General features: G+C 48.1%; 1 protein-coding gene across 2 annotated transcripts in view; it reads right to left on the bottom strand.

The window, feature by feature from the left end:
* Positions 1-23,608, bottom strand: part of LOC120954896 (protein Shroom) — a 181,084-nt gene that overhangs the window by 98,643 nt on the left and 58,833 nt on the right. For both annotated transcript variants that reach the window (XM_040375201.2, XM_040375202.2), the window contains exon 3: positions 15,265-15,764. In XM_040375201.2, coding sequence (XP_040231135.2) covers positions 15,265-15,764 — 500 coding nt within the window. The remainder of the gene's footprint in view (positions 1-15,264; positions 15,765-23,608) is intronic.

Genomic DNA, 23,608 nt, shown 5'->3' with positions numbered 1-23,608 from the left:
GTGGGAGATATTTGCAACATGCGATCAATACGCATTGGATGCTATTTTTCACCACAACAGGGCTGAGCATTGAATGTAGTAATCAATGGAAAAAATGCCTCAAATACCACGAATGAAGGGGGTTTGAGTAGCTGAAGTTGTCTTATTGCGGGTGGTGGAAGTTAAACGTTAATGCTAACGTTATCAGTCTTGAACACATCAACCATTGGAAGGTCAGAGGCTCTTGATTTGCATTTATTTTAATTCTTTAAGGTACATTTAAATTTGCAATTGATTCCTACCGATTGTTTAACAGCACGCAGCATAAATAATTCCCTCCAATGTATGCTTAACCTAAAAACCCTTTACCTTTACACGTCACTGAAAACACAACCTCTTCCCAAAACAAGAAGAAATGGAAAGAAAAATCGATTCCGAGCATTCCGACCTAGAAAACGGAAACGCCACGGGGAAACACACCGGCCAAAGAATGCCTGCCACGGATCGGCCGGCCTCCCCGCTCCCCATCCCAACCGAGCCATCAGTTGCAGCAGGTTGCAAGGCAGCATACCACTTTCCCTTCGCATACCAATTGGCCAATGTTCGCGCAGCACTCATCTCTGACACATCTGTGCCATTTCGCGATGGAAATGAGGAAAAATGGAAGTGTATACACACCGCACCGTGTGCGGATCGTGCATCGGCCGCCGCATGCCGCAAGTGCCGCAGCGAATGGAGATGAACGATCGTGTAACGATCGTAATCGGTCGAGCCCGCGCGCCACAGTTCCACGTTCCCCTTTTGCTGGATGCACTTTTGCGCTGTTGAGCAGCCTGCACCATTGCTTCTTCGCTGTTCCCTAACCTAAATTGCTCGCCTGTGCTTCACTGCGCGGGAAAACCGCCGAAAAATAAACCGTGAAAATGTGTGCTCCCCTCATCGCCCTTCCGCTTCGGGGAGTCGGGGAGTCAGGCAGGGTTTTATTATTGTGTAAAGCGTAAAGCCTTTTCCGACTGACCACCAGTGGCTGTGCTGTGCGCGCGTTTGCCCTTTCCATTTCATCGGTCGTGCGAACGTGCTAGAGCTTGGGCAGCACCACGGACGACGACCACACGTGAAGATGGGGCTGACGATTTGAAATCACGCCGAAGCAATAAGCAAAACCACCGCCGTCACGGCTCCCGTGCTCCCGAAGTTCGTTTGGTTGGTAAAAAAGGGCCACGGACGTAAATGTCTTGCCTGGTTGTACACTGCAGGCAAGCGGTAGACGTGACCCAGTTCAGCGTGCTGGGAAGTTCGGGCTCTAAGCCGAGTAGGGCGACTAAGAACAATGCACTGCTTAGCACATCGAGCCCAAAACTCTCAAGCCGAGTTAGATACACCTTTCAAAGTTACTCATCCTGGGAGGAATTTTACAGAACACGGGCTGTTGTGAGCCGTCACACTTTGGCCCAGGTTTGATTGCTCAACCAGCACGGAACGCTTCACTTTCACGTGCGCGGCTACTTGACAGGTTACGATTTATGGAGCTACCAGAGCTAGAATCGTTAAATTGAACTCGCCGTGCGGCTGCTGCCTACGTCAAGCGCGTATCGGCCCCGGAGATTTTATTTGCATCAACTTCAAACTCTGCTGAAGAAGGCACCGACAAAGCACCGTCCAAGTGGAACGGTTTATGAGCGGATTTAATCGCATTATCTAGCTTTTGTAAGAGCTATACCGATTCAGACGACTTTACGTCCGTGTCTCGTATGCAGCATCGATCTAGCAGCAACGGCGTATCTTTTTAATCTGCTTGAAAAACTTCGACCTACGTACTTCGAACTCTTCAACAAGCGACATCTAGTGAGGACGTTTTGAATGTAGAAATATGAATTTTATAACCTCTGCGATGTACTAGAACTTGTTTATTTTGGTTTCATACTCCAATGTCCAAGCGAGTAGTAGTTACGTAGCATTGTCACAAGAAAGCGCACCGTTTACTTGTAACACCACCCTTTTAATCCCTCAATTTGTGCGCTCGTACACTGAAAAATGTGAAACGTCCCAAAAAAACCCCTTTGCACTCTTCAGTTTGTTATGATTTTTGAAGAGCCTTACGACCCCGTAAGACCCTGCCCCAAATCATGGCGACCATCGCGCGTTTATGTAAGCCACTATTAGTAGCGTGCGCCACATTAGAAGACGCCCTCCGGGGGTGGTGGTGTATTTAGTGTATACAGGGCCGTTGAAAGGTATTCAGATGACAGTCACCGGCGTTCACAAAGGCACATCGACTCATGCGGCGATGCGCTCTAATGATGACAGCAACTGGTGACAGACGGTGGCGCAACTGGTGGATTTTTCGGAGCACGGGTCCCTGTGTGTGTGTTCCGGAGCCATCAACAAAACACTCCGGGAGATCGCGGTCGGATGATTGATTAGAACAGATACGACAAATGTACTGTGGATAAGATTGTTACGACTGTGAACTAAATGGATTATCAAAATGTTGACAGAGACGGGTGTCTGAAGCTTCTGTTGCGCCAAAAGTGACAGACACCGTCGTCGAATTTCAACGTCACAGTTGGAGGTGGTATCATGGCCATCGCTACATGGGAGAGAGGCATTGCTTGCAGAATAATTTTGCATTCGCTCGTATCCCTCCTATAGCACAAGGTACACACAAAAGCACTAAATTACGCATTCAAAGCCTCATTAGACGGTCGTGGAGTGATGTGATACAGTGGATGACCCTGATTAAAATTAGACAGCAATCTGATCTCGTGCCCGTGGAGATATTCAAACTAGATGCTCCAGTGCTGTTAATTAGAAAGTGCATTAAAACGGGAATGAAAAGCAAACTCTGTTCATTTACTTCTCAAAGGCCCATCTCCTCAGCCCAACTCCGCGATGCTGATAGACAACAAGGCCAAGAACTGCTGTCAGCTAAGCCGATATTTATGTACACACCTGGCAGATAAACGTTCAAATAAAGAATCCAATCAACCGAACGACCACCATCTCTGCTGCAGTCCTCCTCTTCTTGGCTCAGCATCCTCGTTTCCCCAGACGAGATAACAACCACGCCGGACAGCCCTCGGACACTGGTTGGATGCACTTTTTCAAGGTCCTCGCCGCTAACCTGCTCGATTGCTTGATCAGTGGCGCGAGAACAATTGAGCTGCGTTGTCCGCGAATTGATACGCCCGCCCCGATCCGATGGACGGGGAGAGTTTTGCAGACACGAGCGATACAAACGAAGTCATTCATCTCATTGGCACTTGCCATGTTTACACTTCGGTAAGCAAATCGACCATCACCGCAACGGCACCCAGAAGCCCATTATTAACCCGGGCTCGGGATGCTGGAGGCTGTCCCCGTGTGCCTTAGTGGGGTCCTCCCTCCGCTGTCCAGTATCGTTTAAGTGCTCTATTAATTAGGTTTACCGAGTCGATCCCGTGTTGTTCACTGTCCCCCTGGGAGAGAGGTTATAGCCAGGTCCAATCAGAAAACATCACCGCAGATGTCCAGTGCAAGATAGTAGGAAAGCAATTTTTATTCTTGAAGTTTCAATTGTTTCATTAAAGCAAGCGGGGATCAATAAAAAAGCGTCTTTACGCTGCGCTCACGAGTCAGGACCTCGTGTCAGGGAAGACCCACGCTTCCCTGCCGGTTGCAAACAGTCCCGTGGAAACACAAACCGCCCGTCAACTCGCAACAAAGTTGCAATCGTGAAAAGATTCGTAAACATGGAGCGCGCGCACGTTGTGGTCTGCGGTTCTTGAGCGATCACGATGTCTACAAGGCTGCGTAGGAGACTACTGCTGCACTGATTTGTGTGTTGCTTCTTCTTCTCCTCTCCTGTCTGTGTACGAAATACCAACAATATCGGGGTGACAACAATGTTGCTTGTGATCTGCTCCCTGGGTGCTCCTTGGTTGAATAGTAGCAGGCCCGTTTCTCCCCTTCAGGCACAGTGACGCAGAGCCACGATGACCACGACGACTGCGGTGTCTGTCCACGATAAAGTCGCAATCTGCGTAAATTACGATCGCTAATGATCGCACGGTCGCGCATTGCAAACCAAGTTTCCAGCACGAACCGCGATGGAAAGATCGTGGGGGCGCGCTGCCTGCCACCGGAGAGTGCGCGTCGTCCGTGCTGTGGAAATCAATCCCAACTGCCGAGATTTCTGTCTGGAGCGTGTCGTCGTGTGCTGCGGAGCGGCCTCGAGGGATCGCGCAAAACCGTCCGGCACCAGCACATGCAAGGACCTAGAAGATGGCTACAAAAGAGGAGCCCGCGATGATGGCTTCCGCATTACGAGCTGACCCCGGGATGTTCGGGACGAGTAGAAAGTGAGCTGGGTACGTCGTTTTGTTGGGCAAGACGATCATGCCACTGCGCAAAACTAATGATGTTTTTGCTGCACCGAGCACCGAACGACCCGCTGTACTTAAATGCAGCACGGGAAAGTACATTTTTAAGGTACCAAAGCCGCACCAAAAAAAAAAGGTCATCGAGAGTGAGAAATATTGAACACTTCTCGGTTTGCCGGTTGGCCGCGCTGCGGTGTACGCAAAAATAGGATGCTGGACGACTCTCGCCCGTTATTCGCACACACCCCAGGGCGGTTATGAAAGCTGTGGCGCGGTTTGGACGTGAGAGTCTAGCCGGGGCAAAGCGATTCCTCATTTCCACCTCTGCCTAATTAGTTCGTCTGGTACGTTGGTCACGAAATAGAACTTTTCCCAGCGGATCGAGCCGTAACGACTCGCAAGCCGTCGGCCGGCTTCGTTCAGTTGTCGCTGTCTCATCAACAACGGCATCAATCGATCGATCGACATCGCGATTCAAGTGTACAGTGGGGGAAACATCGGACCACGGACAGGCTCAAATGAATGAGGACCGTTGTTGGCGCTGACAGCACAGACGTAGATTTGTAGCTTTATTTAGGTTCTCTTCCAAACACACAGACACACCATTGAAGTAAAGGGAGAAGGGGCCCAAAGTGCGGAACGGCACGGACAGCCTGCGCTGGCCTTTCTCTGCTCACGATTCTTGACGATTTGCGTCAAAAACTTCCGCCAATTTCTGCGATCGCTTCGGGCCGTGCGAAATGATCTATTGGTTGGAGCTTGTTAGTGAAGTTGTGTTGTACCGGTGGAAGTAGCTCAAGAATGTTATACTTAACTAGAAAGTTTATTGTTTCTTTTCTTGATGTATCAAGTTTGGTTATGAATTGAAAAACTGTCAAACGTTGTTAGGCCCTTTCTTTTTACAGTATTTTGTTCCAAGGAAACAAACCAATAAATGAACCAATACCATGAACTTCATTGGATAGGAGAAACGGCAATTGCTGCACCAGTAGTGGGTCCATCGCTTCTATTCCCTAAGGCGTTGACAAAATTAGGTCACCAGTGTGTTGGAGGACTATCACGAGCTCGTGAACTCCACCAATACCACCCCGACCAAGACAGGAAGGTAGACCACGTAATTGACCGGGTCATCCATGGGCTTACGTTCACATTTCCACTTCACTTCGTTGGCGTTTTCGCATCGTAACTCCAGCAGCTACTGACCCGCCGGTACATTCTACACCGAGATGGAAATTCCTCGCCGGCGATCTTGCGGACGGATGGACGGATGATATAATCAAGCTCAGATTTCTTAGCCATCGCGAGTCTCGCGGGACCGTCGCGAGAGACCAGTGAGCAGAGTGATTCGATTACGGTATGTCGCGATCCGAGAATGTTCGGAGACGACCTACAATCGATCGAACCGGAGCCATGAGAAACGATACGATTGAATTAAGCTCCGTGTACCAGAGTGTGATGAAATCGTCGGAAGCGCCGGGTCGCTGATGTCATCAAGATGAATGTTTCCAATTACGGGCAGGCTGTAAGTGTTTAATACAATTGGAATGGATCTTTAGGGTGCACTGTTGCGTGTCACATCGTATCATAAGTCACGAGTAATCCTTTCCATTTCACGCACCAGTGCAAGATCTCAATCGCAAAGAATCCTACCAGGATCAGATAGCCCTCATCAGGAGAAAGTTGCTAAAAAGTTCACTCTCCCTTCAAACCCGAAACAACACAACCGCATCGGTACGGTTCACTTTCATCCGGATCCCGTAAAGACCTCAATAAATCTGCATCGCTCGTCGTTTGCCGTTCTGGATGCTTTCGTTTTCAATTCCTAAACCATCCATATCTCGTGGTCCACTTATGCTAACGAACCACACCAACCGGCACCCCGAAGGTGCACTTCTCTCCTTCTCTCACTGCCTTACGTCTCCCATATGCGACCATCGTGACGGACATCGACACAATCGACTCCTTTGTATAAAGCGCGCACAGACGGGCAACCCCGTTTCATACGGACATCATACGGAGCCCACGACGGTTGGCGACCTGGACCAACACAGCACACCCCGTGGGCTTTTCGTGGGCTGCAGGCTCTTTAGCAGGTCAAATCCGTGGGCTACCGGTGTTTATGGGGACGGGTTTTTAGCTTATTTACCCCGCTTCTTCCCAAAGGGTCCGGGCCAGGTTCGGTTCGGTAGCAAACACTGTGCCAAACTTCTGCGCTTTTATGGCCCCCGTTCGAGGAGAAATTTTCCATCCATCGAGGATTGAGCGAGTTCGAGTAAAAGCAAAATTCTGTGCAGGCGGATGTTTTACGGCCATATCGTAAAAAAATGGTTTACTATCGATATCTGACCATCCACTGACCTTCGACTGAAGGCAATGAATGATTTGTCATAAATTCTGCGATCGGTGCGGAAGCTAGACGGCGCAGCAGTGACGGAAGCAGCTTAATATATTAGAAACATGTCCCAGAGAAAGTATGCTGCTTCTTTGTGTGTTTAAATGCACGTATAATACACACACTAATTTTATAATTCTCTCGCTTTCAACCCAGACACTGAAGACTTAAAAGTGAAATCACTCACTATTCAGACAGCTCCCCCCATTCAGGCACACACTGTTTGACACAGTGGTGACAAATGATTACACGACGGCTGGTAACCGATGTCAAGCTGAAGCCGATGATGAGCACTCAGAACAGCTTAAGCTCGCGTTGACATCGAATCGCGCGATCCTACGGCGCAAGGCTTTGCCCCTTCCGGGGACGGTTCGACGGCTTTGCTGACAGCAAACCCGAGCGTGTCATCTCGACCCGCTGAGAACCCGCACAAAAATTGTGCAATTATGCCATTGAGTGCATCGCACCGTTAGGTCCAGCAGGGGGAACAACGGTACAACAGCGTCGGGAACAAAAATGTGCATCCGTGTGCTTCACTGACACCATCCAAATTACAGTGTCGTGGCCATTGTAATCACCACCAACTTTCAGGTCGTGGCAAACGGCGAAGAAGACGACGGCGACAAATCGTCACCAGAAATGCGGCAGATCTGGGAGGGAAAAACTACGATTACCGCCACCGATTTCTAGCCGGCGGCGTGATGCACGCTCCTATTTCCACTGCCGTAACGATCGGATTCTATTGCAAGCGTGAAGCATAAACGAAACTGAAAGTCCACGATCGTTCACGTGGACCAAGAACACAATGCCCCAGCGGAGCCTGCTGAACTGGAGTTCCAATTCAGCTGTTTTCGTGATCACCGAACGACAACCGACGCGATCTGCATCACACACCGCGCACGGTTTCTTTGTTCCGCGCCCTTCTTTGATTCAAATCACGCCACACAGTTCATCTCAGGGGCCACACAAAAAAGGGGATCACTTCCGACTGTCACCGATCCAGCAGCAAAACCAATGTCCTCAGGCTCAAAAAGGGAAATTCGCGTGCATCCATACCCGTGCCCGACAATAGTGCGATATGGAAGATGTGCACATAAGGAAATCGAACAATAGACAGACAGGGCAGGCGCCGTTTTCCTACCCGACGGATGATGGTTCGGAGTCTAACACCGGAAAAACAGATTGGACAAACTGGAGACGAGCGAAACGTTCTGCTTAGCTTTCACTTTTGCACCAAACGGCCCGGACAAAGGATTTGGACCGATTCGATTGATTCGCTGCTGCTCTCGATTTCGTACCGTTCGATGACGGGATCACTTAAATAAGTGAATAGGAAATGCTGCCCGAAAGTAGTACCCCCCGCTTGAAACTGCAATACCCGCTTAACTAAGGGTGCTTGATTTGCTTTCCAATTGCCATTTAGCTGATATGCAAATGCTAGGTCCGGTCAATCAGTGGTTTGTACAACAACAACAAAAACGGAACAGAAAGTGCTCCATAAACCAACAATAGTTGATCAGGCCCTCAAGAATTTCACCCTCTCACTCTCGTTCTGCAGAGCATGTGTTCGGACACACCGATCAGATCTCGTACAGCTGCGCCGGTGGAAGGCCGAGGCAAGAAAGACGGGATCAAACGTAGATCGTAACGCATCCGGATACGCGATATCGGTAAGGTAAACCTCTCCCCGACCTCTCGGGCTTCTTGTGTACGCCTGTCAGTCTCGTTTGCAGTGCTCCAACCGAAGTCGGGAGATATATGCTCGGGATCATTAATTTGGCTGTCAGTTTCGGTATCGAGCGATCGACCAGCGCATTCCCCTACAACCACCTGGAGTGTAGTGAGAGTGGAGTGTCCAATTCTCGGGGAAGCCAACTATCTCTCCTTCCGCTTAGCCAGGGAGAACGGATGCAAAACAAGTTGCACACACACCCTCTGTCCAGCAGCATATTTGCAACCAAAAAGGGAAACGAACGGAACACTTCCTTCAGAGCAGTGTCGTGGTGTCCGGCTCGAAGGGACAATCAACCCAATGTGTGAGTACCGCGCTGGAACTCATTAAAAGTGATATTTTAAAAAGTCACAGCTTGATGGCAGGAGCCAACGTCGGAGAAAGAGACCGAGTCGAGAGACGGTAAATACACACACATACATTTACAGGACTTGAAATCTAGGCCAAACGCAATTTGCCAAATGAAAATGACAGCCACACCACACACACGGAGGAGATGGTGTGCGCCAGAAGCGCAATGCTTGGACGAGCTGGACCGGGCCATTCGAGAATTGAATGATGGTTAGCCTCCCATGTGCTGTCGGCCTGTGTCGTGGTTGGAGGCCAACCGGCAAAAGAGGCTTCTTTTGCAAACATGCACGCGTCGAGTGTGCGCCATTTCAAACGATCGATGCGCGCATTCGGGCCGTTAATTACATTCCCATGTTTTCAATCTCTCAGCCGCCCGCCCCTCATGTCGGTTGGATGGCAGAGATGGGAGCGTCGTCACTACTGCTACTACTACTACTACTACTACCGAAGGAGTGCTGCTTCCCATGCGATGCAATGACGACGTGTTGGTGGAGCAGTCGGTCGTAGAAAGATTTAATGTACGCAAATGAACGCCCAGTGCTCCGGAGTCTGTGTGTGCAAGCATGATCGATCGGTACGATGAACAATTAGACGACAGCTGGGAGTCGACCACCAGGGCGGCCACAGAGCTTTGGTAAAAGTCCCATATGCAACCCAGATGGCGTTATAAATGACTCAAGCTCTAGCCGGTCGGCACACCGTGCTTTGTGTGATACCTTTTGTGACAGGTCAGTGTCAGTGGGGATGCCCGGGTCTTCTTTCGTTGCAACTGAAGGTGAGGTGTCAATAAATCACACTTTTTGACGGTAAAGATTTATGTTGGACTGGCAGAAGGGTCAGCAAACGTTGACTTACTCTAATGAACTATTCTTTTTTGCTAAACGAGTTCAAATGCAATTTACCACCCACGGAAGAACCACTGCTTGAGCAATATGAGCACAAGATTGGTTTTGGTTTAATTGCGTATGAAACATTGTAGGTGGGTTTAAAAACCACTGACGCTACAACAAAGTCAGTACACAAAGAACCTCATTACAAACACGAACAAAATGCGTGTAATGGCCGAAATATAATAAACATTTCCGTTTCCGATGTACAGCCGTAATTAGACGATACCTACCCCAGCCCAGTACATACTCATTTCATCTTCTCCATTTTGTTGAGAACCGCGCATCCAGTAGCAGTTATTTAGCTTTGGCTTGGGGGTTCTGCGCTATGGCCTCAAGCCGATTCGTCTGAGCTTCTAATGAGAATACCGTTCGGTAGTATCCCCTTTCTTTGTAAAGCAATTTTCTTCCCGTGCGTTCAACATTCGAGCAAAAGGGAAAATTGTTCATTACGCCCCGCATTCTGCAGTAAGTACATCACAAACTAACCGTGAAACAAGTTCTTCCCTAGACCACCCCCCTCGAGGTAAATGGAGAAAATTTACCACATCCGTACCACAACTTCCAAGTGTATTGAAGAAGCTGGAGAAAGTTCTTCTCCCCAAAACAGACTCCATGTTTTGGAAGTAACTGAACAGAGATGAACCTCTTTTCGATTTGTTTCTTCCCAACTACACCGCACCGCATTTGTTTCAACCATACCACAGCTGTACGTATTTGGCGTAGCTCTCCATAAAGATCTCCCAAAATGTATCTTCTATCATTCCGCATTTATCGTCCACACAAAGCAGCGTAGATCTAAAGATCTGTGGCGATTAAATAGGAAGGAGTTCCCTTCTGAGGAGTGTTTTGCATCGAACGAAGGGTATAAGATCGATTAGCTTTTCTTCGGTGACCTATAGCTGTAAAATTTGCTCCCCAATGAAGAGCCTCGAAAGTATCGTCTCTCCAGTGGTATACGGGGCCGGCGGGGCACGGCTGTGATGGAAAGCAAATAGACAAACAAAACCTATGGCGAAAAGCAATACGTGCCAAAATGCAAAAGACATCGAGAGCAAACGCTGCTCGAGAGATGCTGCCCGGGCGATAGGTTGAGGTTCATTCAAGTATGAACTCGTGTCGATTGGAGAGGGTCATACCGATGTTTCACAGCCTGATCCGTATCTTATTTCTTAGTTGGGACAAAAGCTTGCCTAAATCACTGACGCCACCGAGCGCAATCGAGGAAGCGAGCTTGTCTGTGTTTCTATCTGCCTTTCAGTTGATTATTTTAATGTACATTGTGGAGTTTGAGTCCATTCATTGGATTCAACGATAGATTTTTTTACATTTTTTACAGTTAAAATCAGAAGTTCACCACTGTTCTCTCAGTCGGTTTTGTAAGCCGTAATCTAAGAAAGATCTCCAAGGTGATATAGAAGCCTACAACAGCAAATTAGAAGCCCATAATCGAACAGAGTGAGACCGTCCCTCCTCTCGATCGATCAATTCAGGGTCCGGTATTCAAGTCCGCTCAGCGGGTAACGCCTCGATTCCGTCAGGGTCAGGTCAGAGGACGGCGTTGCGAGTTAGCTGCCCTCGTTCGGTACAACCAAACCACGGGGCCCCTTAAAAGGGGGTCAGATTTTTATCAAACTTATCCCGAACTTCCAAATACCGCATAGGCAGCCGCCAGGGGAGAAAGAAACCACCCCCCAACCTGCAAGCCAGGCCACGAGTTCTTCAAATGACTCGCAGTTGCCTTGCTCGGGAGGAGGACGATTCTTCGTGAGCGAAAGTTTTACTGGGTTACCGTTTCCCGGTGACGTTGAAGTATGGCAAACGAAATGTTTAGACATCTGCATGACACCTTCCGGAAGAGGAAAGTGAAAGGAAGCGGGATCGATCGAACGGATGTTGTTGATCTTGACCCGGAACACGCTCTGTCGCGTTGCATCCCGGGCGTTGTACAGTTGTAGCTCGTTAGAAGGCTGATGCAGGTTGTCAGATAACGCGGAGGAGCGTGATTTGCTTTCGCTTCGAAGGTACGAAATTCTTGGCAAGTTTGTTCGAAGTTGCTCTCCTCTTGGTATTGAATTTGGATTCCTAGACAGACAAACGCACGGCTCTAGCTGAAGCTGGCTTCTGAACACTGTGGATCTTAATGGTTTTCCAGTGGAAATGATGATCAGTTTGCTCTATTTCATCTCCATTGAAGGTACCAGACAGTTGTTTGACGTCAGTTCATAAGCTTAAGTCAGGACGACTTGCTGCTGAAATCATTCAAACTCGTTTCATTAACCATACCGCTAACGTACGATGGTTTAGTGAATAAGCTAGCAACCCTTTCCTTTAGCCACGTGCAGTCGAAGCGCCCATAAAAAAAGCCCAACTCTGCATGAAACTGAAAGCACGTATCTCTATCGGCCGCCGTAGCACAGGCGAGAGGCTTTATGCTTTTGAATTTGCTTTAATAAGAACCCAATCAAGAAGGTCTTGCTCCAGCAACTGTGCAGCAGTAGTCGCTCCACAGAGAGGACAGCGATTTCACCCGTAGGCGATTTTTTAATCAAATCCAATTCAAGCCGAAATGCAGAAGGGGACTGATTTTGCCGAACGATAATGCCACTAAGTAGGTGATCTTGAAGGAGATGATACAGTATACTGTCCGAAAAAAAAGAAATCCATGATACTTAAAACCTATTGCTTATAACGATTCTTAATGGTATAATTATGACTTCATATGGTTAGCCTTCCATTTTTGTGCCAATGCCCCAGTCGGACACGGGACGAACGAATGCCACGATCTCCAAACGGCATACTACTCCACCAAAGGTGTCGGAAATCGAATCTAAATGCAATCGCCCCATTATATCATCCCAATAATAGGAACCTCATGCGTAACCCAAAACTAGAGCTACCCATGCGCGTATTTATTTTGCCTTCAGATGCCGGGCCACGCCGTCTGAAACTGCGTCGTCGTCGGGCGCTGGCAGATTCGTTGCTCGGACGCGGAAAATCGATCTCAAAACCCATCGATCATAGATTGATTGAGCCGGTGCAGTAGAGGAGAGAAGGGGGAGGAGAGTTGGTTTCTTTTTTTGGGGTTGAAATATAATATTGGATTCGTTTCATTCGCTCATCGTTTGCATCGCGCGTATTTCAGCTGGAAACGGGGCCATTTTCTTGTGCTCCGGGGGTTTTGTGTAATATTTCAAACGCCCCAAAACTTCTTCCGCTACTGCTTCCTCCCTGCATCTCCTTCCCTCACGAATGCTGGGAACTTTTTGGAAGTTCATTAGTGACGGTTTTCATACTGCGATGGAGGTTGCAAGGCGGACGGTTTATGAGCAGGCGAAGTAAACAAGCGCCCTGAAAACGATACACCTTCTTTCCCACACAGACACAACCCGTGATGTGGGCTTGGTTTGCGAGGTGGCTTTGCTCGTTCTGGTCATTTTCACGCCTTAACAGATCGATGCCGGAATCAATCAGAAGATTGAAGGATGTATCTGCGCCGGTTGCCATCAACACACATTAGCAGCACACTTTGGAATAAGTTGCATCGTTATGGATTCGAACCACAATAAATACAAAATCACGATAACGAGAACCTAACCACCTTCACCCCAATCCCATTTTAGCTTATTAGTATGCGCACATATTTAGCGCCAAATTGTTTACCAGAATTTTAACGACTGCAGTCAACGTTTGCACCACATTGCCGTGGAAAATTTGGTTCGTTCGACGCATTGCAGATTTCTTCTCTTGCCCACACTTACCCAAACGAAGTCAGTGTCTTGTCGGGTGGAAAAGATGTGTTCCACATTTTACGCTGCTTAGCATCGCGCACGTTTAGGCGAGCTGATTCCTTAACGTTTTCGCTTCACTTTTCATGCCATCCAAAAACGACCCATGAATATGATTGCTCTATTTCGCAAATCCCACACATCAAACGCTTTGCTGGCTTTGTGCATATCAAGATCTCGGACTCCAGTTTGAAGGGGTTGAAGTTTTTCCAACTGTCCGAACAAATCTTGATGGAATATGATGCGCAACGAACCAGGATGGAAATGAGTGAGAAAACTAGAAAAAAACAACACACACACACATTGCTCGTACCAAATTGAACCCACCCACACTCGACTGCAGGAAATTTGATTTCTTCTTTCGCACAAGGGGTTGGGGTCTGTGTTTCATTTTCTACTGCGGCGGTGATGTTCAGAGTGTGTTTCTTTTTACGAAAACTCAATTTATGAACTCAGCATACACATCTGCTTTTTGCTTGCTGTTGTGCTCTTCCCACTACCCCAAGCATTCACAAAGCGTACCAAATTGTTTGTGTAATAATTATATGCATCCTCCTTTTTTTTGGGATGGTTTATGTGGAGCAAATAACCTTACGTTGTTTGCCGGGTAAGCAGTCTATTACTTACTGGACGGTGAAGAGCAGCAGTCGAAAAAAAGTTCGTAGATGATGATGGATGTGTGCTCAAAAAATGCTAATTTAGATCCCTCTATAGAAGAAAACAAATAGCAAAAAACTTGGGTATGTATGAGAAAAAAGATGAAGACAATAGGATCGAACACAAGAAGATGTTTCCGAGAGCGTAATAATCAATCTATCTGCTCTTGCAGTGTTGGCTATACTTTGAAGATATCTATGATCATGTAATTATTGGGATCAATCGGAACAGACTCAAACAATTACAAAATGACGACGATCATCCTTGACTCCCGCCATTTGAGGTTCAACATCTGATCCAAAAAGTTCAACAACATCCGTCATTTGATATCCGCCCTACTGCCATTTTCCATTTACAAATGAAAGTTTTAACACTTTCTACGGTGCGTAAACATTAGCGACCACCTTTTAAGGCTGTCGTGAAAATCTTGTCCAAAATTAAGCAAAATCTTCCCGGCACACAATGCTCCAGAGAGAAGGTACATGTTGACACGAGAAATGGTACGATTTGCATTAACAAACAGCTCCCAAAAAACACGTATGCTATAGCCTCCAGGCGAACACCAGAAAGGGATTTCCTAGGGTAGCTTTTATAGATCCCCGTTTAAGTCCCCAAAATGGAACATGGAAATGCAGAGCGAGAGAAAAGAAACAGGAACCTTCCGCTTTTAAGTGTTTTGTCATGTTTGCCGGAAATTAACGCGTTCGATGACAGCCACGATGCATCGGCGATCACTGTACGGTTCAAAATATTCGGGTGTTCTTTCCTCCGCTCTTTTCTGTGTGAAGTCCACACTCCACTCACTGCTGTGTCAGCGGTACACATCTCAGCGACACTAACCCTGACCGAGTGAGCGTGAAGCATGTCTGTGCAGCAACCTATGCACCTGCTAGACCGGCTATTAGCCACCGTGAAACGTGTGTTTCAACCGGCGATGACACAGCCACACTCAGCGACCCGCGATCAAGCGTTAAATTAATAGCTATTCTACTGACCTACAGCTGATACACCCGTGCATGTCAGATGCTCCGGGCTTTTAATGTCTGACGCATTGCGAAGCGCCTTATCGCGCAGACGAGGCTCTCTTCCGCCCAAGGGATTTTGTTTGGTTACTTACCGATCAAGGAACGGCGTGGAACTCGAGTCTGAGCTTGACACGTAGCTATGATAACCCTCCGATTGTGCGTAGGACGATTGCTTCTGATGATGGTACATCGCCGTCTGCTCGTAGTACGCCCGGCTGTACTCCTCCAGCCCGGCCTGCGTTAGAATGGTGTTGCCGTTGGTGGTGTTGTTGCCCCCGCCGGGGACAATCGTCGGTGTTGGCGTCTGATTGCCGTTGCCGTTGTTTCCGTTAACGGCCGCCACACCAACACCACCACCGCCGACCAGTAGCATCCGTTCCGGGCCGCCGGACGTTGGGTTTGCGCCGCTTCCCACCAGCAACTGTTTGCCGTGCTGTTGCTGAAGCTGCATTAGGGCGGGATGCAAATTGCCAGCGCCGTTGTTGTTGCTGTTGTTGTTGCTGGCAGTACCATTAGCACCAACACTGCCACCACCACCAGCGCTATTGCCTAGAGCACCACTCCCGGGAGCACCATTGTACCGTACGTCCTCCTGCGGGAAACGATGGAGAAGAACAGAATGCGAGTGTAAATAGACAACAGTAAATTCAATTAGGGTAAGTAGTGAAAATTAAGGCTTTGACCAGACAGCGAGATAAGGGAGGGCATTCTTCATTTAATTTGCAAGATTCTTGACGAGAGTAAGTCATTTTCTCAGCCATAACCGGTGTGAACGTATAGAAGAGTTTGTAGGGCGTGAAATGTTTCCTGAGGTTCGCAATTCCCAAAGAATGTGTATGCAAATTTTTAGGACCTAATGAGATTTTGTAACAAGTCGTGTAGAAACCAAATAATTTTGAGGTCTTGAAGATCAGAAAAGTTTGTTTCTTTTTAATAAGAACCTACAACTATTTGCATTAGTAGCAAGTATCTATTATTAGCTACCCAAATGATTTATGAATCAACCACCAGATGAACTCTCTTCCATCGAACTTGGATTTTTCTCCCTTTTGCCACTCCGACACATCCCCCGAAATATCCCCACCATCCCAGTGCAACCTGGATCGGTGCTAATTTTCTCACGAACTAACGACACGATCCCACCCCGAAGGAGGGAAAGCCATCCCAAGCTCCAGATTCAACTGCAGCCACAGCATCAATCGTCCATATCAGCTGCCACGGCCACACTCGAGTCTGCACATCTACTTTCATGAGGCGCCATCGTCGACCCAGCTTGCAGCGACCGTTAAAACAAATTAACCACCAAAGCACCACGCGGAACGAGAAACCATAGGGAAAAAAAATGGTCATGAAAGTCGTGGGCCTCGCAGTTGACAGAATTGACTCATCTTGGTCGCCACAGGATGGGACGGGTTCCCGTTTTTTTTATTTCTGCTTAAAAGAAAGTTAGTCTGGTGCAAAATTTGTGCAAAACGGCAAACAAATTATCTCATTACCACTCTATCGATGGGGGCACGACTCGCAATTATGGGATGGCTTTCTGCTGCCTGCCCCTGCTGGGAAGAGCGTCGATTCCCTGCCGTTGTCGTCGTGTCGTACGTGAATAATGCTTCCCCGCGAGTGTCCATTGGGTGCCATAGTGCATTGGCGGGGTTTTCGACGGGTGAACGATACCTTCTCACCGATTTCCCACAGTTATTATTTTGTATTATTTGTGCAGTTTTGTTTTGCTCGGTGCTGGTCAAAACTGTCATCTTTTTCCAGAGAGGAAATCGTCCAGATGAGCATCTCTGTGCAGAGGTTACGCTTTACCATAATGAACCAACATTATGTTTACTTTTCTTTTCTTCGCTTTTGTGAAACATCTCACTTGACTAGACTAAGCAAACGACCTAGACTGCAAAATGAGGTAGAGTAATGATGTTTCGAGTTTCACCAATATACCTTGGTCTCAGCAAAAATGGTCCAAATAAATACATCAAGTAAAAACTAAGTAAATTATAAAAAAAAACATCATCCCTTGTTTATTCCAAAATCCCCATGTAAATGAAACATACACGCGTTCCTCCTTGCAGGCGCGTCAATGAATCAAGGCACAAAAATACCACGTATTTGTGTTTGCGTTTATTGTTTCAACGCTTCTCCACACCATTCAAACTTCATAAACCATTCCGTTGCGTCCACCGGGTCCGATATGACCGCGTGGCCATAAATTTATCGACCACGAGCTCGAGGTTCCAGCAACAGCCACGCACTGACAGCTACTCAACCTCGACCCGCCTCTGTAGCCCGCCCGTGTGTGTGTGCCTTCTGCCACACGAAGCCCCGGGACACCCGCGGGACATGAGATACGGCAATCGAAAAGGACTCACGACGGTGTTGCCCTTTTCCGGTCCCGGTCCCGGCCGGACCCGGGCGATCGAACACCTTTCTGTCTCGCAGTGGTTTGGGTGGTGTCTGTGCCCTCGATTCCCTCGCAGCACGGGAGAGAAGGATGTCAATGCACGACAGGCGACGACAGGACCATTGGACGTTACACACCCCGGTCTTCGGTATCTCCATCCAGCTTTCCTTTCCGTGCGCAGCAGTGAAATCTGAAACCTCCTGCCCCTAACTACCTAACCTTCCACATCCTCCCGTCCCGCCCAGCTTCTCTTCCGGTTTTCGTACCGGTGGTTGATGGTGTGCCGTTTAAAAATTATTGCAAACCGTCCGCGTGCGCGCGTGATGCTACCGCTGAGCGCAGCGCGCAAAACGGCCATTCCCGGAGCAGCCCTACTTAGCACGATATTCAAATATGCTGCTGCCCTTCCTTTTCGGGTTTTGTTTCAACATCCGCTGCGCCCCTACTGGTACCGCTTTGCGCTTCGGAAGCACGTCACGGCTGGGGTAAAGCCGTATGAAGTATCCTTTTCGCACACGATCGTGAGATCGCGTGCAGGGACGCTGTTTGCTCTATCAGGAAGTTAATTAATCTCTTCCCGCTTTTTTCGTATCGGGAACGTACACCAGCGCCCTGCATCTCGTTCGTCCACCATCTGCCAAACGATCCTATAACGCTACGTGCCCAACACAACGCCATGGAAACCTTGAGGTCGCGGAATTTATACACCCCTCAATCGCTGCTCCTTTTCCACCCGGGGGCGACGAAGTGAAGATCAATTTCAAACCACGACGACCTCGCGAGCCTCTCTCTGCGCTCTCGCACCAGCCAGTACACACATTTTAGGAGCTAGAAGAGCTAGAACCATCCTCGCCGGAGGCGTATCTTGTTACCTATTTGCAATTTTAATTGCAACTATCTATCCAACTTTATATGCGCGCGCGCGACCGCGGGAAAGACGAGATACGCGTGCGATGCGCTTTGCATGATTTACATCTCGTGTGCAATCGTCCGCCAAAACGTGCGCGAAAGAATGCCGTTTTGCGAGGGTCTTGGACGAAGTGGCTGGCTGCCGAGACCGCAGCATCGCGCCGAAGAGATGTCAGAATTTTCTGCACCTTCATTTCATCCTTCTGCGCAGAGGACCGCACGGTTGCGGCTGACTGCTGCTACCGGGCTTACGTGCGGTGTGCGATGATAATAATCATCATCCCCTGCTAGGGCCTCCGAAAAGGGCGGACAGCGGCCGACTCCGACTGGAATGTGGAATTAATCGAACATCTTTCCGCGACTGTTGGTGACCGAGGGTGGGTGCAAGTAACGACACGATGATTGCTTGTTTGCTGTTGCTACCGTTTTGGCTTTGTTGCTAATATAAAACCCCGAAGAGGATGTTCTTTTTCGGGCTTCCGTGTTGAGTCGGGATGTCTGCAGAAAGCGCTCACTACCACACACACACACGCACAAGCTCCTCTTCTTGGTCAAATGTTATCCACACTGCGGCGAGTGGGTGGAACCGTGTAAAAATCAAAAATACATGCGAAACATACAGGCGTGCAATAAATTACCCCCCTGCTCTTCTCCCCAGCCCCACAATGTTAATGCAGCGGAATAAGAATTATTCTACATTATCTTAGATTAACATGGGATATGGGCAGCGTCTTTTTGCACAACAAAAAGGATAATAAATGGTTTACAGCATGCGCGACATGCGCTGGGAATCAATTTTTCCGTCCGCCTTCGCAAGGCTGTTGTGTGTGCGCTGGAATGTCAAACAGTCACAAATTAAGGCCTAAATGTCCAAATAAGAGCGGAAAAAGTATCGACATTTGCGACATGGTAAATCGAGATCAGTTCAAGTTTTCTTGTTTTGCATGCATTTCAATGTACGCATGGGTTGGCTTTTGGTCGTGAAAGATGGTCAAGATCTTTCTTTGTGTGGGGCATTGGCCACAAACACGTTCACCCACTCAAAGTCCCTCACCGGCGGATTAAGGACAGTATGGATTACTTAACCGAAAGGTTGTGCATATTGCGCTGAAAAGTGGTTTTTGTTCGTTGCGAATGGCTAAAGTGACAAAAAAAAGGTTATTCGTTTTGTATGCGAGATATCAGCACAATTGAATACATAAATTACGAAAGACATTATGCCTGGAACAAACCGAACTTTGAATCAAACGAAGTTGTCGAAAACAACTTTTATAGACACATCAACACAACCATTTGGCCATCACCCTTCAATCATAATCATGCGATTGTACCCCTAAAACCAATCAAACGGCGTATCAATTATACATATCTGTGACGGAAACGTAAACCAAGTGTCCAATAACAGGAGGCTCCTTCCGAGCCTTCATTCGATCAGGCAAACGATACTTCACGGCAATCAAATTCTACAAACTTGAACAATATACGGGCTCAGATCAATTATCACACGGGCAATTCCAAACGATATATCTGTCAATATATTTGTTCAATGTATCAATCGAGGAATTGATTGTACATTATGTACAACTCCCTTCCAATAAACAGAACCCTCCTTAAACTTCGCTTTTGATCAAAACTCTTCACAGACACTTTTTCGCAACAAACGGGTCCTCATGCAGCCCACCGTGAAATGAGAAAGTGTGCTTGTCCGTCCGAGTAATCTCTGCCGATACGTTTCGATTAGCGAGAGAACCCCAACTGCAAAGCGAATCTTTTACTCCAAACGAACCACAACTGCACCATCATCTGCACCAAACCGACCAACAGCGGGAACGCACCGAACCGGTTAGCTCCGGCAATCGATAGTTGACGCATCGATCATGGTTTACAATGCCTCCCTTTTCCAGGCATGTACCGCCGGCGGCCGCTCCCGGCAACTAGCGACCAACGACAACTCATCGATCTGTCTGCCAGCGTCAGCGCGACACGATAAAGGCCGCAGTGCGTTTGCATTTCTAATACGAACTCTCTTTCTTTCCTTCTTTCTTTCTCTATCTGGTGATGAAAATCCCGCCACGGGGAGGATCGTAAATGGTGGAATGAAATTTGTATGTCCGAGCGGATCCGCACGCGCATCGGATCCATCAATAATCAAAGAAACATACATACGCATCCATAGCTGCGACGTATGGAGAGCAGGTGAAATGTGAGGTGACCATCCCTTACCAGCCCGCCCGGTCCGAAGAGAACGCGAATTGACAAATTGATGCCTTCCTGGTCGGCTACGTTTCACTCACTGTGGAAAGCGCATCGTACCAGCGGACACCAAGGTAACGGCAGCCGACAAAAGTCAAGTCGGTTGATGCAGATGTTTTGTGAAACAGTCGGGAAGGATGATATAGGGTATGAGGGAAGACGCGCTACACCACACGCACCAAACGGTAGCCGCCGACAGACGCGGCCCAATGCGCGCGCCTCTTTCATGTGACGGGCGGCGACGCGGTGTGGCCTAATCGTGCCTGATTGACAGATTAAACATGTCTTGAGCGATCATGTAACGGGCAGACACAGGGGAGGGAAACAAAGAGGCCCTGCATCTCCCGGGAGAGCTTCTGTTTCCGTCGAGGAACACGCAGCTAATGAGCTGCCGGTTAATCATTATTAAAGCTGACGTTACGATGGAGATGGAGAGGACTTCACCAGAACAGGTAACCCCTCCAATCTGAGGTAATATGAATCATAAAAGTCGTCAATAGCAACAATTTTCCATGTACCAGACGGGGAGGATGATCTTCGAGACAAATCCCAGTATCTTCTACGGTGATCCATCAAACCAGGAAATTAACCTGCCCCAATTAAAAGCTCGATTGGGAAAGATGTCTGCTCCATTTGGAAGGCGCTCTAGAAAGCCCAAGAATCTCAGTGAGTATATGTGTGGGCACGTTGTTGTTACTCAACCGATTGGAATGTGTTGCCCGAGTGTTGCCCTTAATTCCCCACTACCAATATGTTTTTTCAAGCGATACAATCCATGTTTACACCAAAGGAAGGCTAACCGGATTTTCATCGATATCTTCGCTACAAATCCAAAAGACTTAGGTGTCCACAAGGAGGTTCTACAGCCAACTACAGCCTCGTAACACACTCGGAACCACATACAAATTGTTCTCGAGTGCCTGAGGTAAAATCACGCACCCTGCAAAACGTGTCGGACACCACACACACACACACACGCGGGCGAAGATTTTATCGCCCGTGTCCGGTGGAATGTTTTCGAAAATCGATGAACTCCAATTAGCCACGTGACAAGAAGCAAATGGATAGAGTTGTAGTCAGACGGGCCGTTCCGAACGAAAAGCACCGTGCCTGATGGGCAGCTGCTGTATGCACGGTGCCAATACCGGCGAACCTTAAACGATGCGTGTCTTCGAGAGCACATGCTAGGAATAGTAAAACAGTCTGCCATCTGTTTTGATGTGCTGCTCAATTTGTTTTACATAAAACCGGCACCGTTTAATACTCACAGTTTTTTTTTGTAGAGAATACAAGAACTACTAGTTTAAGATCGCTACTGGCTTTGAAATAACTTCGCCTCAAACTTTTATTGTATGTTCTAAGGGTTGTAAACCTCTCTGTCTATCTCTACGCAACCCTTTCCCATGCACAACCCATGGCTCACCTCATTTCACGAAAGGTTACCTCTAGTTAATCCATCGCAACAACACGCCAGGATGGGGTAAACCTCCTGCAAAAGTGTCACGCACGACTCTCGTATCTCATCACCGCCCTTCATCTAACATCCCTCCCCAATGATCGCACCACGACGATGACAACAATCAATGTTCCGACGGCCAAAGCCTAATGCCCCGCGCGTACGTACAAAATCGTTCGCGCCCGGACGATTGATGGAATTTTCGTGTACAAAAACTACAGGACGGGAGACGGGACACTGGTGGTTGAACCTTTTTACTTTCGTACGTCTTTCCGCACTCCACACACACACACCGGACCGAGACATTTTTTGTACACCAACAAACAAGACCGTAATGACAACACAATAAAAATAACACAAAAAAGAGTGCGATACAAAACACACTCGTCGCTCTGGAGGTAAAATTAAATTATGCAACTCTCTCACTGCGTCTGCGTGACTTTCCGGTCGATTCAAGAAGCAGAAGGGGGGGAGTGAGGATGTTTTGAACCGTTGTTGAGTGTGGTTACAACCATTCTTTCCATACGGTATATATTGCCATGGGTGCCAACCTTCCACAAGGTGTCGATCGTGTGTTACGCTTCAACGGGTTTTAGGTGCCCGGGAGTGTTTTGTTTTCGGGTCGGAACTGCGCGTGGCCCAGCGTAACGAGACGCGGTCAACTCGTCTGTTGTCTTGTTGATTCGATCGGATCCAGCCGCTGCTGCGGCTGCTCAATAAAATGCATTTCGAATCGAAGGAAGGTGGCTCAAACTGACGACCTTGACGACGGTATAGCAAGCAGGGCAAAAAAAAAAGAAGCACATGTTGGTACGCAATGCCACACAAACGCATTGCGACCTGTAACCTTCTCCGTTCGCGTGGTGCGAGGGAGGGGTCTCGAAAGAGGTCAGAAAAGATCAGCAAAACACTATCGCGCTAATGAGAGTTGGAATATAATTTATTTGACAGGTGTTAACTGTGCTGCTCTCGTATGCATTCTGAAATTGTAATAATCTTAACTGCCTCTTTTCACAAACAGCCTCGATTACGCCAACCACGATAGCATAACCTCTTGTGGACGTTCGACTCAAGTCAGCGGCCCCTCCTGCTGGCTAGAATAGGTGGTATCTCATAATTTTGGAACAGATTGGTTTTCTCCAATAATGTACGAGGTGGTCAAAACAACTCCACGAAAACAATTTAAACACTCCCGCCAGGTCCCGAGGACCACTGAAAATACTTCCGTCAGACCGGTGCCCAACAAGGAAGGTTCATAATTCTATCCTCCCTTCACCGTCTCCCAGTCCGATGTTTGCTCGTTAGCGTACCGGCGGCTCTCGCACCAGGAACGAGAGGTTTCCTCGAAGCGCGCTCCACCACAAGAGTAAGTTATCGAGCTGCACCGTTTCAATAAGACCATATCCGGTGCTGT

Source organism: Anopheles coluzzii, chromosome 3 (genome assembly GCF_943734685.1).
Source record: "Anopheles coluzzii chromosome 3, AcolN3, whole genome shotgun sequence".
NCBI classification, from domain to species: Eukaryota; Metazoa; Arthropoda; class Insecta; order Diptera; family Culicidae; genus Anopheles; species Anopheles coluzzii.
Note: the sequence above shows the minus strand (reverse complement) of the source record. Positions and strands in the feature narration are given on the sequence as shown.